The 17,400-nt window shown below is 53.8% G+C and overlaps 1 protein-coding gene across 2 annotated transcripts in view; it reads left to right on the top strand.

Annotated features, from left to right (window-relative positions):
• Positions 1-1,249: 1,249 nt before the first annotated feature.
• Positions 1,250-17,400, top strand: part of Cpne5 (copine V) — an 81,270-nt gene continuing 65,119 nt past the window's right edge. For both annotated transcript variants that reach the window (NM_153166.2, NM_001360239.1), the window contains exons 1-3: positions 1,250-1,427; positions 12,807-12,847; positions 13,803-13,849. In NM_153166.2, coding sequence (NP_694806.1) covers positions 1,333-1,427; positions 12,807-12,847; positions 13,803-13,849 — 183 coding nt within the window. In that variant the 5' untranslated portion in view covers positions 1,250-1,332. The remainder of the gene's footprint in view (positions 1,428-12,806; positions 12,848-13,802; positions 13,850-17,400) is intronic.

Below are 17,400 nucleotides of genomic sequence, written 5' to 3'. Positions count from 1 at the left end.
GCCACCACCGATAGCGACAGGCATCCACGATGTATGAGGTGGTGGGTGAGGAAGTTGCCGCTGCTCCGCGCGTCTTGTCTCAGCTAAGCTTACACCGAGGCTGAGGAGGGGCCACGGGTGGATTTGCTGGAGAGGAAACTCCGTGCACAGCTGGCTTGGCGCTGCAACCCCAGGCCCAGAGGGCAGGCTGAGCCTGGGAAGTCTGCCTGAGAGATGCTTTGACGCTCCCCTCGCTTCCCAGTGCAGGGCTCTGAGCCTGGTATACTGGGTTGCTGGTTGCAAAGCCCAGGGAGCTGAGGCCAGCCACTTGGTCTAGTGGAGGAAGCTTCCAGACAGACCCGGGGGTTGGCTCGGCCCCTGTGGTCACGAAGAGAGAAGGAGGAGGAGGACGACGAAGGAGCTGGGTAAAGGTTCAGGCGACTAGCCAAGACCAGGCTTTGCGGACACCAGAGGCAGATGGGCAAGCTCCCACTGACCCACCCTACGTCGGAAACCAGACCAGCCTTCCTGGCACCAGGCTGATCGCCGCCTCCCCAAAAGGAGGTGGAGGGTGGAGGGCTTAGACCCTCCGGTGGCGGTGCGCACACTCAGCCGAGCCCTCTTCCCCGAACCCCGCCTAGACGCTGCCCAAACAGGTGCCCCTTGGACCGTTCCCCTCCCCCAGCACGCAGACCCCGGCTGGACAAGTGGGGTGGGGGAACTTGCGCAGAGGGCGGCGCGCGCCCTGGGACCGTCTCTGGCTGTCGCCAGCCCTGTCCCCGTCATCCGGAGCCGCGTCCCCACGCCTGCCACGCGCGTGCACACACACGCGCGCACACTCACACACTCACACATTGCTCCCACACTCGCCCCGCGCAGACCCCGCCCTGGCCCCGCCCCGGCCCCTGCGGGCGGCCCCTCCGGCGCCCGCGGACCCCGCACGCTGCGCGCGCCTGGCGGGAGGCGCTGGCGGCGACTCAGGGTACATTTGATTTTCCCGCAGTCCAGGGCACCCCGGAGCCGGAGCCCTAGCAGAGGACGTGGCGCTGCGCCCCAAGCCCGAGGCGGCTCAGTCCTCGTCCCCCATCCCCGAGTCCCCACGCCCCCTCAGGGGACCCCTCCCCGCTGCGCCTGGGTTCCCTCGCCGCGCCCCCCCTCCCCGCAGCAGCTCTCGCGCCCCGTTTCTCCTCGGGCCCCCGCTCTCCGCCCTCTTCCCGCTCGCACTTCCCACGCCCCCTCTTCGCGCTCCTCTCCTCCCCTGGCCGCCCAGCCCAGGGCTGCAGCCGCTCCGGAGGAGGCGTGAATCGCGCAGGAATATTGACTAATTTGGGTGGGGTGGGGGGACGGTGGGCGATGGAGCAACCCGAGGACATGGCGTCGCTCAGCGAGTTCGACTCCTTGGCGGGCAGCATCCCGGCTACCAAGGTGGAGATCACGGTGTCATGCAGGTGAGCCGCCCGCGGTTCGGGGGTGGGGGGGGACCCTGCCCCGCCCCTGGGCCGGAATCCCTCTTTCTCTGTAGCTTTCAGCCTTTGCTTAGCGAGCCTGCTTTTCACTGTTCTCGTCTCCCGGGCGCCCCGCTGCCTGTCTTCGGAGACCCCCTGCCCAGCGGCGGGTGGCGATGGCTGAATGGGCAGCCAGGCAGGGGTCAGGTTCCCAGAAAGTTTGCATTCGGAGCTGTTGCTTCCAGGACAGGAGGAAGACACGGAAACAGGGGTCCCAGCAGCAGAGTGGGAAGGGGAGGAGCCGCTCCAGGGTCTCCACTCTGGCTTTCTCCCTGATTTATCTTTCCCCAAAAGGAGAATTGAGAGGGACTGGCGCCATTCCTCCCAGGCATGACCCTCTGTGCCTCCCGTGACCTCCTTTCTCCCCCTACCCTGGCCTTTGCCCCAGCCTTCTCCCTCTCCTCCACTGTCTTAGAACCCAGGATTTGAAAGCCTCTTGCTTTAGCCTCCAGCAAGAAGGATCAACCGGGACAAGAGTCTCAGAGAGCAGGAAGCCTTGCCGAACTTAGGAGTGGTGTGGCGCCATTAAAAACCAGTAACTCTGATGGGAAAATCTTAAGCCAAAGGAGCGAAGGGCTGATGAGGAAGTGTCAGAATCCCCAGGCAAGAGGGGGAGGAAGGAGTTTGTTTTGTAGGCTGCCACCTCCAAGTCCCCAGTAATGCCATACTGGTTGGCCTTCTCTGTGGGGCTGGGCCTCTCAGGTTCTCTTAATAGGCTGCCCCGAGGCTGGACAGGCATGTGGCTGGCCCTAGGCACACTGCTTTGATAGGTTTGTGAAGAACATTGTGGTCCAGATATAACTCACTGGAGGTCCTGGCAATGGCCCATATAGCATTTCCAGAGCCCCATCGCACCCTTGTTCCAAACCACGCACCTTGGCTTTATGGTGCTGTTGGGTCAGATATTGTCCACCTCATCTCTGAGTTACTGAATTGAGACATTGGGCAAGTGTCCATATGTCCCGAGATGCTAGCCTCGGGTGTGAAAGAGGATGGATTCTGGGAAACTGCCTCCTGAGGACTTGAAGTGAGAGCTGCTGAGGTGGTGTCCCCAGCCAGGCTCTCTAGGGGACTACTGCGGTGACTCCCAGATGTGTGTCCATCCCCCACACCTCAGTCCCACACAGAGACAATTTGAACATGCCTTTACTCTGCTGGGAGCTTCCTGATGGCCCATCAGCTCTGTCTCACCTCCTCAGCTGTCAGCAGCTGTTAGCTTGCCCTCCTTCTGCACACAGCCCTGCCTCCCGCCTTCAATCACGCCTGTCGCCTTCAGACTCTTGAGTTGTCTCCCAGAGCCTTCCCACCTCTGAGCTCCTGAACAGCCTGTTCCCTACCCGGAAAGGGCTTTGTGCTTTCCACTTCCAGGGGCATCCTTTTGTCCCGAAAGACACCAGCCTACAGCACCGGCTTCTACATCTCCAGGACCCTGAGTGCAGAGCCTCTGAGTGAGCATGGGAGACGGGATCGTTCCCGTAAGAGTCTTCCACTCCATGGAGAGGAAGGGTCATAACTGTGAGACCTGGAGTCAGACATCTTGTGAGGGATTCCTCACTTGCCACTTGAGACCAACTTTAAGCCTCAGTTTCCCAACTGGGAAGTCTGCCTCCTCCCAGGAAAGCCTTGCTTACAGAGGTAGCTCACGGGCTTGGTGCACAGTGGGCCTGAGCACTACAGGGAGATAGATAAGAGGGTAGGTACACTGAGCAGCAGGTGGCCACAGTGGTCAGCCCAAGACCTCTGTGGATCTCTTGGATCCGCTCTCCGTTTTCTGGAAGCATCCAAAGGATGAAGATGTCCTGTGTAAGAGGTACCTGGTGCCAGAGAGTTCCTAAGGGTTCTGAGTTGACCCTGCTGTCCATCTCTCTGAAGAGACATGGTCCACATTTTGTAGAAGGCCTGGCCAACCTCTGCTTCTTCCCTCCTGAAGTGGAAATGAGGGAGATGTGGTTTGGGTGAGGAGAGTGAGGACAGAATGGTCGCTTGGACCAGAGGGGAGGTGACAGGACAGTCTGGGTGGCCTTGACTCTCTAGATCATCTCTGCTTTCGCTGGGGCCAGTGGTCCAGCTCTGGGAGAGGGCGGAGACCTGAAGAGCCCACACTGCCCTTATAAGCTTTATTCTATGATTACCAGTTAGAGAGTCCCTTCTCCTGTGTCCTGGAGCACTAACTGGAACCCCTAGAGTAGAGACTTTGGGGTGTCCTACCATGAGCATCTCAGTAACCCCTGCTGGCAACTTCTTCCGGGTGGGCAGCTGGGAGCAAGGCTGCAGGGTGGCTGGTGGGTTCTCTGGCTCCCTTGATCCAGCCCCAGGAACTCTGCCTTGTCTTAGGGCCTGTTCTAGACACGTGCTGTTCCTGAGCTGGGCACTTCAGCAGAACAGAGAGCATCCGGGGCAGGGTCCTATATCTTGTCCAGAATCTCGCTGGCGCCTAGTGTGTGCACAGAAGGCAGACGACACCAAGGGATAGACACATTAGGGTCTCTGCCTCTATAGAGAACATCTTTGGCCAATCTGTGGTCTACTCCCAAATGACTACTGTCACTGACTGTGGTAGATCCAAGCCTGAGGGTGTAACCAGACTTGTGTTATTTGATACGTTGCTTAAGAATGTGAGCTTAGCTAGGCATGGCGATTCATGCCTTTGATCCTAGCACTTGAGAGGCAGAGGCAGTAGGATCTCTGCGAATTTAAGACCAGCCTGTCCTACATAGCCAGTTCCAGGACAGCCAGGGCTACATAGAGACACCTTGCCTCAGACCCCCAACAACAAGAGCAAAAAAGAGTGGGATCTTGTCCCAGCACCCAGTAAGCAGAGACAGAGGCAGGCGGTATAGCTCTGTCAGTTCCAGGCTAGTCTGGTCTATGTAGTGAGACTATCTTTAAAAAATAAAAAAGTTTGTCTCTATCTTCCTGGGTTCAAATCCCAGTTTTCTTGTGATCTCCCCCCACCTGTCTCTCTGTGTGTGAGTGTGTGTGTGTTTGCATGCACATATGTGCGCGCACGCACTGGAATGAACAGTCACTTGAGGCTATTGGGGATCAAACCCATATCACGAAGGCACACTGCCACTGAAGCACACCCCAGCTCTGTTCCTGGGGCTCCTGGCGAGCTGCTTCTCTGGTCTGGCCTCAGTTTCCCCCTCTGTAAAAGGAGCATAGTGATCCCTCCCGTCAATCACAGGGATGCGATGGACCAATCTGAGAACAGTGGCTGGCGCCACCGCTGCTTAGCATGGCTTCACCATGGTACAGGTTGGACGATTACGCCGGCTGAGCAGTTGACATCACACAGTAACAAGGTCTGTGTCCGTGCTTGAATGCCAGGGATGTGGAGAGCCCTGGAGATGGCTTGATGTAGTAATTCCCGGAGGAAAGATGGTTCCAGGCGCTAGAATCCAGCAAAAGTGCTAGAAAGTGTGACTTTAAACACCCTGGAGCCTTGAGCTCTTCCTTCCCGACGGTCTATCCCAGACCTTTCTTGACTAGGAGTGTTAACCATTCTGCAAAGCCATTTAGAGCTCACCTGGCTGCTGCCCCATTCTTCCTCCAGACGCCCTGACAGGCCAGCATCTCTGTCTTATGCTTACAGCTGCATCAGCTCTGTGGGTGGAAAGAATAGCTTATGTTTTTCATATTACAGAAATGCTTCGTGCTTGGGCAGGGAGGGTCATGTTGGACTGTTGGACGGGCATATAAGGGCTCCTGAGACCAAGGCAGGCTGCGTGGCTCCTCAGGATCTCCGACAGCTTTCCTTCTCCACCAATTGGCAGGAGCTAGTGGGTAGCTGGGCTTCTGCCCCATAGGTTGGTTACTGCTGTCTGTTTAAGCTAACACACTTCTGGCACCCCGTGGAGAAAGACAGCCCAGCTCTGGAGCTCTGTCCTGGCCTTGTAGATAGGTGTGAGTTCACTCTCCTGCTTCTGAGAGGGCAGGGGAGATTGCAGTGGAGAGGGGGTGAGCCTGGTGGTAACTGTAAGTTAACTTTAGGAAAACCAGAGCTGTTTAACAATTGACCACACCCAGATAGTCAACAGAGCCAGGGAAGGTCACCATGGTACAGGTTGGACGATTACTCCGGCTGAGCAGTTGGCATCCTTGTTAGGCTTACACATACGTGTGTGTGTGTGTGTGTGTGTGTGTGTGTGTGTGTTAGATGTGCCATCTAAGCCAGTACCTCTGATCACACTGTCTTAGAAGGTCAGAGCGCTCGTTTTCAGCTGTCACAGTGTTTCCTGAACATCTGACTTGGTCCCCTCCCAACTCTGTGTCTGAGGCTAGGACTTCTTCACCCAAGTCGTGGGCCCTGACCACCCAACCAGGCTTGCTAACTTAACTGGAGGCAGCTGCAGAGTCAAGCGAGGCTGTGTCTTGCTGGTGAGGACCAGAGTGACACACCCCCACCTCCACCCCCAGCTGGCTCCCTGGGACTGCTGGTCCCAGAAAGCTGCCTTTCACAGGAAGGCAACTGACCTCCTCAAGCCTAGGGGAGTCTGGCTCCTCCAAGGGCTGTGATGGGCCGAGAGATCTCTCTAACCAGATTGCACGGGGGGGGGGGGGGGGGGCGGGGGGGGGAGGTCCTCTGTCTCTGCCTTCTTGGAATGGGATTACAGGGAGGCCGTCATTCCCACCCACCATTTCTACGGATTTCTGGGGACCCCGGCTCCCATCTTCATGCTGAGCCATCTCTCCAGCTTCTTCATCCCACCCCCTACTGTGGCTTTTTAGCTCCCTTCAATTCTCTGCAGTAAATTGCAGCGTTTCTTTTTTGTCTGCCTAGGAAATCAAGGCCCAGAGAGGTGAAGGCCTGTGCCTGAGGTTAGTGCCGGCAGGTTTTTGGAGATGCGGATCCACAGCCTGTGTCTTCAGATGTTCAGGCCTTCGGAGCTTCTCCAGGTGGAGGGTCAGGCTCTATAGAGATCCTGGTGGGACCTGGAGGCTGGTGGTCCTCCCTCAGGCAAAGGGAAAGGAAAGCAAGCCTCTTGCTTGCCCGAGAGGCTGTTGATTCTGAGTGACAAACACAGGCTTCTATAATGGAAGCCAGCCTTCTGGTACCTTTCTTCCCTGGTCTCCCAGCTTTCATTCCTGCCTTTGGCTGTGTGTACAGAACAATAAACCTGCTCAATGCCTGGGATGGAACTAGGGCCTGACCTTTTCCCTAGCAAGTGTTCTGCCGTTGAGCATCACGCCCCTTTGGTTTTGCGAGACAGTTTCGGTGTGTACCTCAGCTGGCCTCGTGAGTTCAAGGCTGTCTCTCTCTTCTCTCAGCTTCAGCAGTGGTGGGCTTGCTTAATGCGTGCGCCACCACACGCAGCTATGCACATTTTTTGTTTTGTTTTGTTCTTTGAGACTGGAGGGTCTAACTATGTAGCCCCGGCTGTCCTGGTACTCACTGCATAGACCAGGCTGGTCTCAAACTCACAGAGATCTGCTTGCCTCTGCCTCCCGAGTGCTGGGATTAGAAGCATGAACGGCCAGTTCTGTCCCACGTTAATTTACGTATCAGCAAATGAGTTCATTTGATTCGGGCGGTGAGGCAGGTGACCTGAAGAGGAAGCTGAGGGATTTACAGAGCAGGAAGGAAGGCAGGCACAAAGGCCCTGGGGCTGGTAGACACACAAGGGGCCAGTGTGGCAGAAATAGGATGAGCAGCCGGAGTCTCAGCTGAGATCAGAGAGAGGGGAACTATACATCATAGCCTTGGAGGACACAGGCAGAAGTTTTGGTGACTGTTCTCAACATCATGGCGGATGGATGCCGTTAGGCGGGAGTTATGATTAGCCTTACAAACAAACCTCTGGTTACTGAGATGCTGAGCTGGTGGGGCGTATGGCACATCAGGAGGTAGATGTGTTGCTGGACAGGCCAAGCGGAGGATGGTGAGGGTGACATGGGGCAAGTGGACAGGCTGGGGAGTGGCTTAAAGGAGAGTCTGAAGAGCTCTCTGAGTAGAACAGACATGGCACCAGGGCCCGAGAGCAACGAAGCCACTTCCCATCTCTCCAGTTTAAGCTGGTGGCTAGTGGCTCATGCCTGCTCTGAGATGCAAGTGACCCCCATGTACCGACAAGAAGCTGAGGCAAGGGGAGACTCTCCAGAGTGACAGATTGCAGCGTGGCCATGCAGTGTCCCGACCTGGATGTTTCTGTGGCCACAGCTCTCTCCCCTGACCCTTCCTTCGACCCAGCAGGGATAATTAGGCCAATATCTCACAGCAATAAAAACGTTGCCAGCCCCAGAAGGCTTGCTGGATGCCCTGTGAGAGCCGCTCGTTAGGCCTGGCAAGGTTGTTTGGCAGGAGATGGCATGGAGGCGGTGGTGGGCCCACGTGCCCAGGTCCTTCCTCCTGGCCTGTCTTTTGTGATGACTTCTTCCCGTGAGGAGTGCAGGAGATGGCTATCTTTCCATTCCTCTCTGGTGTGCTAGTGGAGTGGAAGGGGGCACAGGAGGCCCACAGAGACATGGGGGATCCCAGGTTTTGTGACACAGGTGTACCTGGGCACCTCAGTGACTGGAACTTTAGAGGTCAGGTCCTCCCCATTTAGGAATGTGAGCCAGCAACTGCTAGCATTGAGATGCAGGGTCAGTTGAATGTCCCAGGGTTAGGTAGCTGACCAAGGACCTGGCCAGTCATGTGAGCGGCTACCCCTCATCCACTGCATCAACCAGATATTTGGCATGAAGTTGATTTAGAAAAACAAAGAGGCCGGGCATGGGGCCCACGCCTTTAATCCCAGCACTCGGGAGGCAGAGGCAGGCGGATTTCTGAGTTCGAGGCCAGCCTGGTCTACAGAGTGAGTTCCAGGACAGCCAGGACTACACAGAGAAACCCTGTGTCGAAAAACCAAACCAAACCAAACCAAAAACAAAAACAAACAAACACACCCCCCCCAAAAAAAAGAAAAAAAGAAAAACAAAGTGATATCTGTGTTCTCTTAGGACTTGGGGCTCTCTGTGTGTCCTGTCATTGCTACCTGGTCTCAGTTCATCTGTTCCTATCACAAGAGGCTAGTCTCATACTGGCTGGCCTGGCTGGTGTATACTACTATTCCCAGTTCAGAGAAATCAACCTGCCTCCCTTCCCCTCTCCCTCCCTTCTTTCCTGTGCTGGGGATTGAACCTGGGGCCTTGCACATGCTAAGTAAGTGCTCTACCACTCCCCATCCCTTAAATTTTATGTATATGAATTCACTGTAGCTGTTTTCAGACACACCAGAAGAGGGCGTCAGATCCCATCACAGATGGTTGTGAGCCACCATGTGGTTGCTGGGATTTGAACTCAGGACCTCTGGAAGAGCAGTCAGTGCTCTTAACCACTGAGCCATCTCTCCAGCCCCTGAGCTTTAACTCTTTTGACTTGTGTTCTTCTGAGACAACTAAGTTGCCAGATTTCCACTGAACTCCCCATGTGGCCCAAGCGGGCCTTGAACTTGTGATTCTCCTGTCTCAGAATCATAGCTAGCAGGCCTGGGCTGTCAGGCTTAACATTTGCAGCCTGGTGGGTTTCTTTGAGAATTGGACAACAAGGCAAACCTGCATCCAACACACATGTACCATTACCGATCGCTTGGTTTCGGGGGTCCATGATCCTCACTGAGGACCCCCAGCCTGGAATAGTCGAAGTCCAGGGTCTTAACGTACTTTCTCAATACAGCCAAGTACAAACTCAGCATGTCTGTGAGAGAGAACCAGGGAGGCATATCCCCTCAGCCAGGGGCTCCGTCCCAGCCCCTCACTCACTTCTCTCTGGCCTCTCTGCTAGAAAGTGACACCCTCAGACCCTGCAAGGGAACCCCCATCACCTTCCACGGGGACCTCAGAGGCTCCCAGGCCCCACAGCCTGCTAATGTTCCTCCCAGCCTCCCTCGAGTTGGGGAGTTGGAAATGAGCCCTTGGGGGCTGCAGGAAGCGAAGGGCCTTGGCTCTGCCTTCCCAGCCTCGGTTTAAGGAACAAAGGAGGCGAAGCTGCAGGCTGCTGAGCCGACAGCTCAAGGCTTCGTGCTCTTTTTGGGGGAAAAAAAATACATTTTGACTGTTGGGGAATTTTTTTATCTTATTTTTCTCTTTGAGTTCTCCCAAAGTAGAAAGCAGAGGAAAACCATGTACGGTCTGGTTTAATCTGCTCTGCTTAGTGCCCTGGTGGCTGGGGCCCTGCTTGGGCCTGAAGGCCTGGTCTCACAGGGTCCTCTGGCTGTGTGTCTCTGGGCAGGCTACTCTCTCTCTCTAAGCCAGAAGTGTTCAGAGGGGGCAGATGAGGGTGACTGGGGACCTGATAACTACAGGGAATTCTTGGGGAGGCTGAACAAATGTGTCTTGGGGTCTTTGGTGTCCAGTGGGAGGCCGAGACTAAGTGTTTTGACTCAAGATATTTATTTGAATCAGTATGTCAGAAACCCAGGAGAGGGCTGGTGGGTGGGACAGCATCTGGTTAAAGCTTGGTGGGTGGGACAGCATCTGGTTAAAGCTATCTCAGACACACTTCAGACTTACCATGCCCGGCTCAGGGAAGGACCCCAAGAACCTGCCTTTTTTACCCGTGGGAACTGACATGAGCCCCAGGGAGTGAGCAGCCCGTTGCTAAACAGTGGTGCAGGCTTCTTGGGATCCCCACGCAACCCATTTCTATCAAGTAGGGGTTAGGTTGCAGGGAGCAAGGGCAAAGTGAGACCATGGGTGGGCATCAGAGAGGGCATCAGGATGGAGACCCAGGCAAGACTCTCACAGCCAAAGGCACAGGAGGAGGACAGAAGCCAGGACGTCATCTCAGACAATGAGGTATTCAGTCCTCCTTCAGGACAGGGTAAAGCCTGGCTTCTTGGACTAGGAAGGGTGGAGGTGGCCTGTGGCTCCCTTTGTCACCTGTGAGCCTGAGTTTCCTCAGATGAGTGTCTGCTCTGGCCAGCACAGGCCAGTGAGGACTGGCCTATAAACGCCAGGCAATGCACATTTTTTGATCTAAGCAGCCCTGGGCTGTAGTGAGCCCCATTTTATAAATGGGGAAATTGAGGCATGAGGTAGTTGAGCCACCCAGGCAGTGCTGGGATGTGGTGCAGTTTGTCTGTCTGTAGCTAAGGGGGAGTATGAAGGCTTTGAGTGTCGCCTTGCTATCCTGTTCTGGTTTGCTGGGTCTTTTTGTTTGTTTGTTCAAGGTTTATTTATGAGTGCACTGTCACTGCCTTCAGACACACCAGAAGAGGGCGTCAGGTCCTATTACAGATGGGTTGTGAGCCACCATGCGATTGCTGGGAATTGAACACAGGATCTCTGGAAGAGCAGTCAGTGCTCTTAACCTCTGAGCCATCTCTCCAGCCTCCCATACACTTCGTTGTTTAGTGCGGTATTGTTGGTTGAACACAGGCCCTTGTGCATGCTGGGAAAGCATCTCACTACTGAGCTATATCTCCAACCCAGACTCTGATGCTTAGTCTAGCTGTGTGCCCATGGTCTGGCAACAACCTAGACAACTGCATTTATTGGCCCTTCCTCCTCTGTCTCTCCTCTCCCCAACCCCACCCCACCCCAGCCGAAATCTAGGGGGTTCCTTATTCTCACTAGCCTAGAAAGGATGAAACTTGAGTCCCACACCCAAACTTGGAGGAGACCCAGACCTTGGAGGAATCTGTTCAGCTCTGTCCCCTCAGTCTGTAGGAGACTGTCACCGGGGAGGCTGGAGGCTGGGCACACACTCCCTAGCTATTGCTGTCATTGGCTGTGCTGTCCCCGGGAGCAGGGCTTTCTGTCTGCTACTGAACTGGGACCCAGGTAGTGGCATGGAGTCCTAGAGCTCCAGGACAGGTGGTGTTGACAGTCTCTAGGACAGAAAGGATGGACCTGTGCCCCACTTCAGACAGTCTCCACTGACTGGGCTGTGTAGCTTCCCGACGACTTCTGTGGAGGGATGATATTCTCTAGAGCATGGTTCCGCAAGCCTCAGCTTCTACCTTTCAGCCATGTCCACACCCCCCAGGGCTTCTGGAATTGTCTAAGATGTTGCCAGACTTCACCTCCTGCAGTGAGGCGAGCAGGAGCTGTTGCTGCAGGTCAGGCAGGAGGCTTCCAGGGCCACTCAGGGACCTTTGTCCCCACCCCTCACTAACTAGCGCCTTCTCTTGCAGCCTAAGACTCAGATCCATGAGCGAGCTCTGCAGTTTGTTTGAGGCTAAGTCTCGTGTAGCCCAGGCTGGCCTCAAAGTCATTATATAGCTGAGGATGACCTTGAACTCATGGTGCTGGTATTCCAGGCTTGCTACACCATGTCTGGCTGTGTTTGAGTTTTCGGAAACATGATTCACCTTATGCCCTAGGCCAGCCTTGAACTCTGGATCCTCCTACCACGGCCTCCTAAGTACTTGGGTTATAGATGAGGATTACCACACCCAACCTCAGATCTGGTCTTGACCTTAGAAGGATTTTGTTCTAATGAATCAGCGTTCCCTTTGAGGGGGTCATTCATTAATTCCTCAGTTAGGAATCAATCACTAATTTCTCTGTATGCACTGGACGAGGAAATCAGTGGACTGTGATACGTATTCTGGGAGACCAGAGGTTAAACAGACACTTTCTCATGGGTTATAGTTATCATTCATTCATTCTTTCATTCATTTCTTATTTTTAAGTGATAGGCACATGAAAGGAGGAGAGGCCTAAGAAAGGCTGATGTCTGAAGCTGACTCACTAAGGTTTGACTAATAAGACGCTCCAGGGTTCAGTGTACCATGGTGCTAATCTGGAAAAGCCGTGGCTGTGGTTTGGGTGGGGGAGCACTTCAGGTCTTAGTATACTGGGGACTGGAGTGGCTTCAGAGACTCCCAGCTCATTCATTCATTCATTCATTCATTGTATGTGACTATACTGTCACTCTCTTCAGACACACCAGAGGAGGACATCAGATCCCATTACAGATGGTTGTGAGCCACCATGTGGTTGCTGGGAATTGAACACAGAACCTCTGGAAGAGCAGTCAGTGCTCTTAACCGCTGAGCCATCTCTCCAGCCCCCTTCCCCACACACACCTTGAAGACAGGGTTGCATGTAGTCCGGGTGGTTCTAATTCACAATAGAGCCCCAGAATGGTCTTGAACTCCTGTCTCCCTTGGTCTCCAGTCTCCCCCTCCTTGATCTGAGTTATGGCATGACAAACATGGAATCCTTGTGGTCTCTGGCATTTAACGAAGTTGATCAAGTGTGCTAAGGGGTTTCTTCCCTTTCCATTCCATCTGAGGCCAGACCAGGGGCCATCTCCAAGATCGGCACCGACCTTAGGTCCCGATACTCTGTCCCCTCCACCCCTGCTAATTTCTCCTCTCTCCCTTCTTTCAGGAACCTCTTGGACAAAGACATGTTTTCCAAGTCTGACCCACGTAAGTCCTTCCCTGATGACCACCCCAGTGACACAGCAGCCCAGTGACTAGAGACAGGGGCCAGCAGCTGCTCTGCCTAAGTGTTAGAGCTGTGCAGGTGTGGGGTCAGGTAGTCAAGGCTTTCAAGCACTGCACTGAGGGTGTCCAGAGAAGAACCGGGGAGTTGACCCCACTTTGCCACCATCCTGGGAGTCAGCCTCTCAGAGCATCTTGGGAGGTGCTGTGGTGTCTGGCACAAGAAGGCCTCTGCCCTGTGAGCCCCGTGTGGTTCTGGTCTTGGGGAATGAGCATGGGTTTGGGAGAGCTGGGCTCTAGTACTGAGCAGTCCTGGCCGTGAGCATGACCTTGGGTAGGTCTTTGGCCTTCACAGAGCCTCAGTGTCCCCATCAGTTAAGAGGATCTGGTGACAGCAACAGGCCTCATGGACTGTTCAGACTCTGGAAGGACAGTGCTTCTGATGCCAATCTCACCACACCCACCACCATGACAGGCCTCAGTCATGCCCATGTGTCCTCACCACACCTGCCACCCAGGCCTCTGTCATGCCCATGTGTCCACCTGCCTCACATCAGGGGCCCTTTCTATGGGGTAGCAATTAACAGCCCTTGAGTTCCCTCCTGAAAGACATGAGAAGGTCCCAGGCCCCTTTGCCAAGCTGATCACCGGGTGTTGTCATGGAGAGGGAGACCCACTGGGGAGCTGGAGATGTAACTCGGTGGCCGGATGGTTGTGCAAGGATGTGGGGCGGATCTCAGTACGACAGGAACAGCAAACCCAAACCAGCTGTGCTCCAGGTCTGGAGTCAGGTGCTTCTTCATTCTCCAGAGCCCCAGCCGCCTCAGCAGATGCCCACCCTTCCTTTAAACCCAGCGGAGCAATCCAGGCTAAGGCCCTTGACCCTCTCCCTTCCTCTTGGCCTGAGGTATTAACCCATGTTTTCTCTTCTCTTCCCCAGTGTGTGTCATGTACACTCAAGGGATGGAGAACAAGCAATGGCGAGAGGTAAACCCTGCCCCTTTCCCACCCAGGATGTGCCAGCATGATGTTGGTCCCTCTGTAGTACCAAAGGCTGGCAGGGCAAGCAGAGGGTGTAGAGACTGAAGACGGAGCAGGCTGTGCCTGCTCTGGTTAGAGGGGAGATGTGACTGTTAGTTGTTTTGTGTAAATGAGACAAGCTTAAAGGAAGGGAGAGTAATTTTGGCTCAGATTATGGGGGTGGGTCTAGCGATGGATTCTTGGCCCCGTGCACTTGGTGGGGGAATCACATGGAAGGGGAAGCTATTCACCCCATGGAAGACAGGAAGCAGAGGTAAAGGAAATGCCCTTGAAGGAATAGTACCCAGGGGCATGGGTCTACTGACCTGCTTCCTCTACCCCAGCGCCCAAACCTTCCACAGAAAATCTGTGTTCAGGGGATCACATTGCTCATTAAAAAGAAGAAAAACAAATCCATTCATTAGATCAGAGCCCTTATGATCTAACTACTAATCTCTGTAAACTCCTTCCATACACATAGAAACATGCTTAAGCCATTCGTGGTGGCAGAAGTCATTAATCCCAGCACTCAAGAGGCTGAGACAGGAGGAGATTTGTGAGTTCAAGGCCAGCCTGGTTTAGTTTGCAAGTTTCAGGACAGCCAGGGCTACAAAGAGAGACCCTGTGTCAATAGGAAGAGAAGGAAGAGAAGGAGGAAGAAAAAGAGGAGGGGGAGGGGAGGAGAGGGGAGGAAGAGGACTGCTTTGCGGATTGTCTATGTGCTTCTCAACTCAGTTAAACTGACAGCATTAATTACTGAAAATCTACTGCTGACTCCAACAAAAGGCTCACATCCATCTCATAATACAAAATGCGTTCAGTTCATCTTTCTTGTCCCCACGTTCTTAACAGTCCCAACAGGTGACTCAAGACAACTCTTGGCTGTAAACTCATGTGGGAAGCAAAAACAAAACACAAGTTACATATTTCCAAGATACAGTGGTCCAGAGCGCACCTTCCCACTCCAGTGTGGAGGAATGGGAGCACAACAAGCTAGGACCAGGCTAAGGCAGGGCCACCAGAGCCACCCAGCAGAGCCAACACCAGACCCTGTAGCTCCGTGCCCGTGGACACACTGTGGTGTGTCTGTGTCCACCCTAACAGGAGCGCCACTCATGGCCTTGCTGTTTGCAGCCCACGTGGCCTCTCTCTTAGGTCTGCTTTACTGCCTCAGCTTTCCTCAGCAGATGTCCCATCGTCAACTCCAGCCTCCTGGGGTTAGCCAAGCTCCATTCTTACAGCTTCATAGATCATCCTCTCTGCAGCAGCTCAAGGGAGCTCAGACCTGGCCATACACTTCCCTTTGAAACCTGGATGTGAGCCTCCATGACCTGTGACCTTTGCATTCTGAATGCCAATGCCATCAGCATCATGTGGCCCACACCAGGGTCATCTGCCAGTGTGAGCATTGGCTAGGCCCTTTGGGACACCATTGCAAGTGGGCTCTCAGTGAATAACTAGAGAAAACCCCCTTAGGCGGCCACATTCCATTTCTCAGAGGACCTTTTAGAAGAGAGAGTTTTTCTCCTTTTGTCTGTCTGTCTTTCTTCCTTCCTTCCTTCCTTCCTTTTAAAGATTTATTTATTTATTTTATGGATGTATACTGTAGCTGTACAGATAGTTGTGAGCCTTCATGTGGTTGTTGGGAATTGAATTTTTAGGACCTCTGTTTGCTCCGGTCAGCCCCGCTCACTTAGTCCCTGCTTGCTCCGGCCCAAAGATTCATTTATTATTATACATAAGTACACTGTAGCTGACTTCAGATGCACCAGTAAAGGGCATCAGATCTCATTACAGGTGGTTGTGAGCCACCATGTGGTTGCTGGGATTTGAACTCAGAACCTTCGAAAGAGCAGTCATTGCTCTTACCTGCTGAGCCATCTCACCAGCCCTGGGGTGAGTCTTTCAGATGCGTTTATCTGGTTATAAATGTTCACCTGCCATGGATGGGGTCTGGTTAACTACCAACATGCTCTCTCAGGGCATCTCTGTCTTGTCCCTGTGCTGAGTGTGTGGCTTCTTTGTAGTGATCCTATTGGAATCTCTTTAGTTCTGTAAACTCCTGGTCCATGGCTTCAGACACCTTTCCTTTCTGGCTGTACTGTGGTGTTCCCATCTTCCTGCCTGCTTCTTGCTTCTGGCTCTCACTGTAAGTTTGGCTAAAAGCAGCCAGCACTGTCCATGCATTGCCTGGATGTATTGCTGCTGTCTTGATATTTCCTCCATCACATTCATGAGTCTACTACCTCTAATGATCACTTTTTACCCCAGCCTTTCCAAAAGTCTCAGAACATGGACCAGATACACACAAAGTCCTTGCCAGGATCGGCGGTGAATGGCTCCTTACCTGGAATCCCGGGAGGCTGGCCTTGGCTATCCTCTTTGTTGTTCCTGGATCCTATCAGAATAATCAATTAAGCTTTGCTTACAGCATCCCGAGGCTTCTCGTGCCTCCTGTGACATTTCCAGCTCCTTCCACAAGCCAGAGGTTTAAGAACCGTTGTAGGGTCCAACGTTGTATTGGTTCCTATGGCATGGCTGTCACGCACACTGAGGACTTCCTTACTTACGGGGAGGAATTCATTTTTGCTCAGTCTTAGAGCAGCCATGCTCGTTTGGCCTCCGCTTGGGTAGAAGAGGGATTTGTGGAGGAAGAGGCAGTTCATCTCATGGTGGATGAGAAACCAGGAGAAGGAGAAAGGACCTCTGGGCAAGATATCTAACCCGGCGCTGGGGAGATGGCTGGGTGGCTGTGAGCACTTGCTGCTCTTACAGAGAACCCGAGTTCAAGTCTCAGCACTCACACCAGGCAGCTCACAGCTATCTGTAACTGCAGTTCCAGGGGACTAGATGTCCTCTTCTGTCCTGCGTGGGCCTTGCACATGCCCCTGTGCAGACACTCACCTGTATATCATTAAAAATTCGTCTTTAAAATAATTAAAAAAAAAAAAAGATAGAGTCCCGCCCCCACCAGGACATGCCCTCCAGTGACCTCTTCCTCCAACCAGGACCCACTTTGCATATTTTTTCTTCCAATTTGCAGTCTACTAAAAGTTTGACTCCCAACAGTAGATTAAACCATCTAATTATGCCTCTAGAGGTGAACCTCACAGGCACCCAGAGCTGTTCTTCTCTGCTCTCCTAGGCTCTTCTTAACCCAATCAAGTTGACAAAATTAGTCATCACAGTGGTCCTGTCCTCAAGGACCCCCCAAAGTGAGGGGACATCCTCAGGGATGCTCCCAAGACACAAAGGGACCAAACCAGACTCACATGGCCACCCCTTGGTGCCTGGGGCAGGGCCCTTTGTTGACCTTTTCCCAGCAGACTTCCCTCCCACTTTTGTGTCTAACGTGAGCATGACTGCAGGGAAGGGATTCCCTGCTCGGAACCTTTCCCAGCTTCCTTCTGCTTGGATCAAGGCGCCCCCCTTTGCCTACCGGTCCCTTTTGAGTACCTAGAACAGCGCCCAGCACACACAGGCTCTTCAGAACTGGTTGCCAAAGGGATGAGCAGCTT

Source organism: Mus musculus, chromosome 17, assembly GCF_000001635.26.
Source record: "Mus musculus strain C57BL/6J chromosome 17, GRCm38.p6 C57BL/6J".
Classification (NCBI taxonomy): domain Eukaryota; kingdom Metazoa; phylum Chordata; class Mammalia; order Rodentia; family Muridae; genus Mus; species Mus musculus.
The sequence above is the reverse complement of the archived record's forward strand: the minus strand, read 5'-3'. Positions and strand labels throughout refer to the sequence as shown.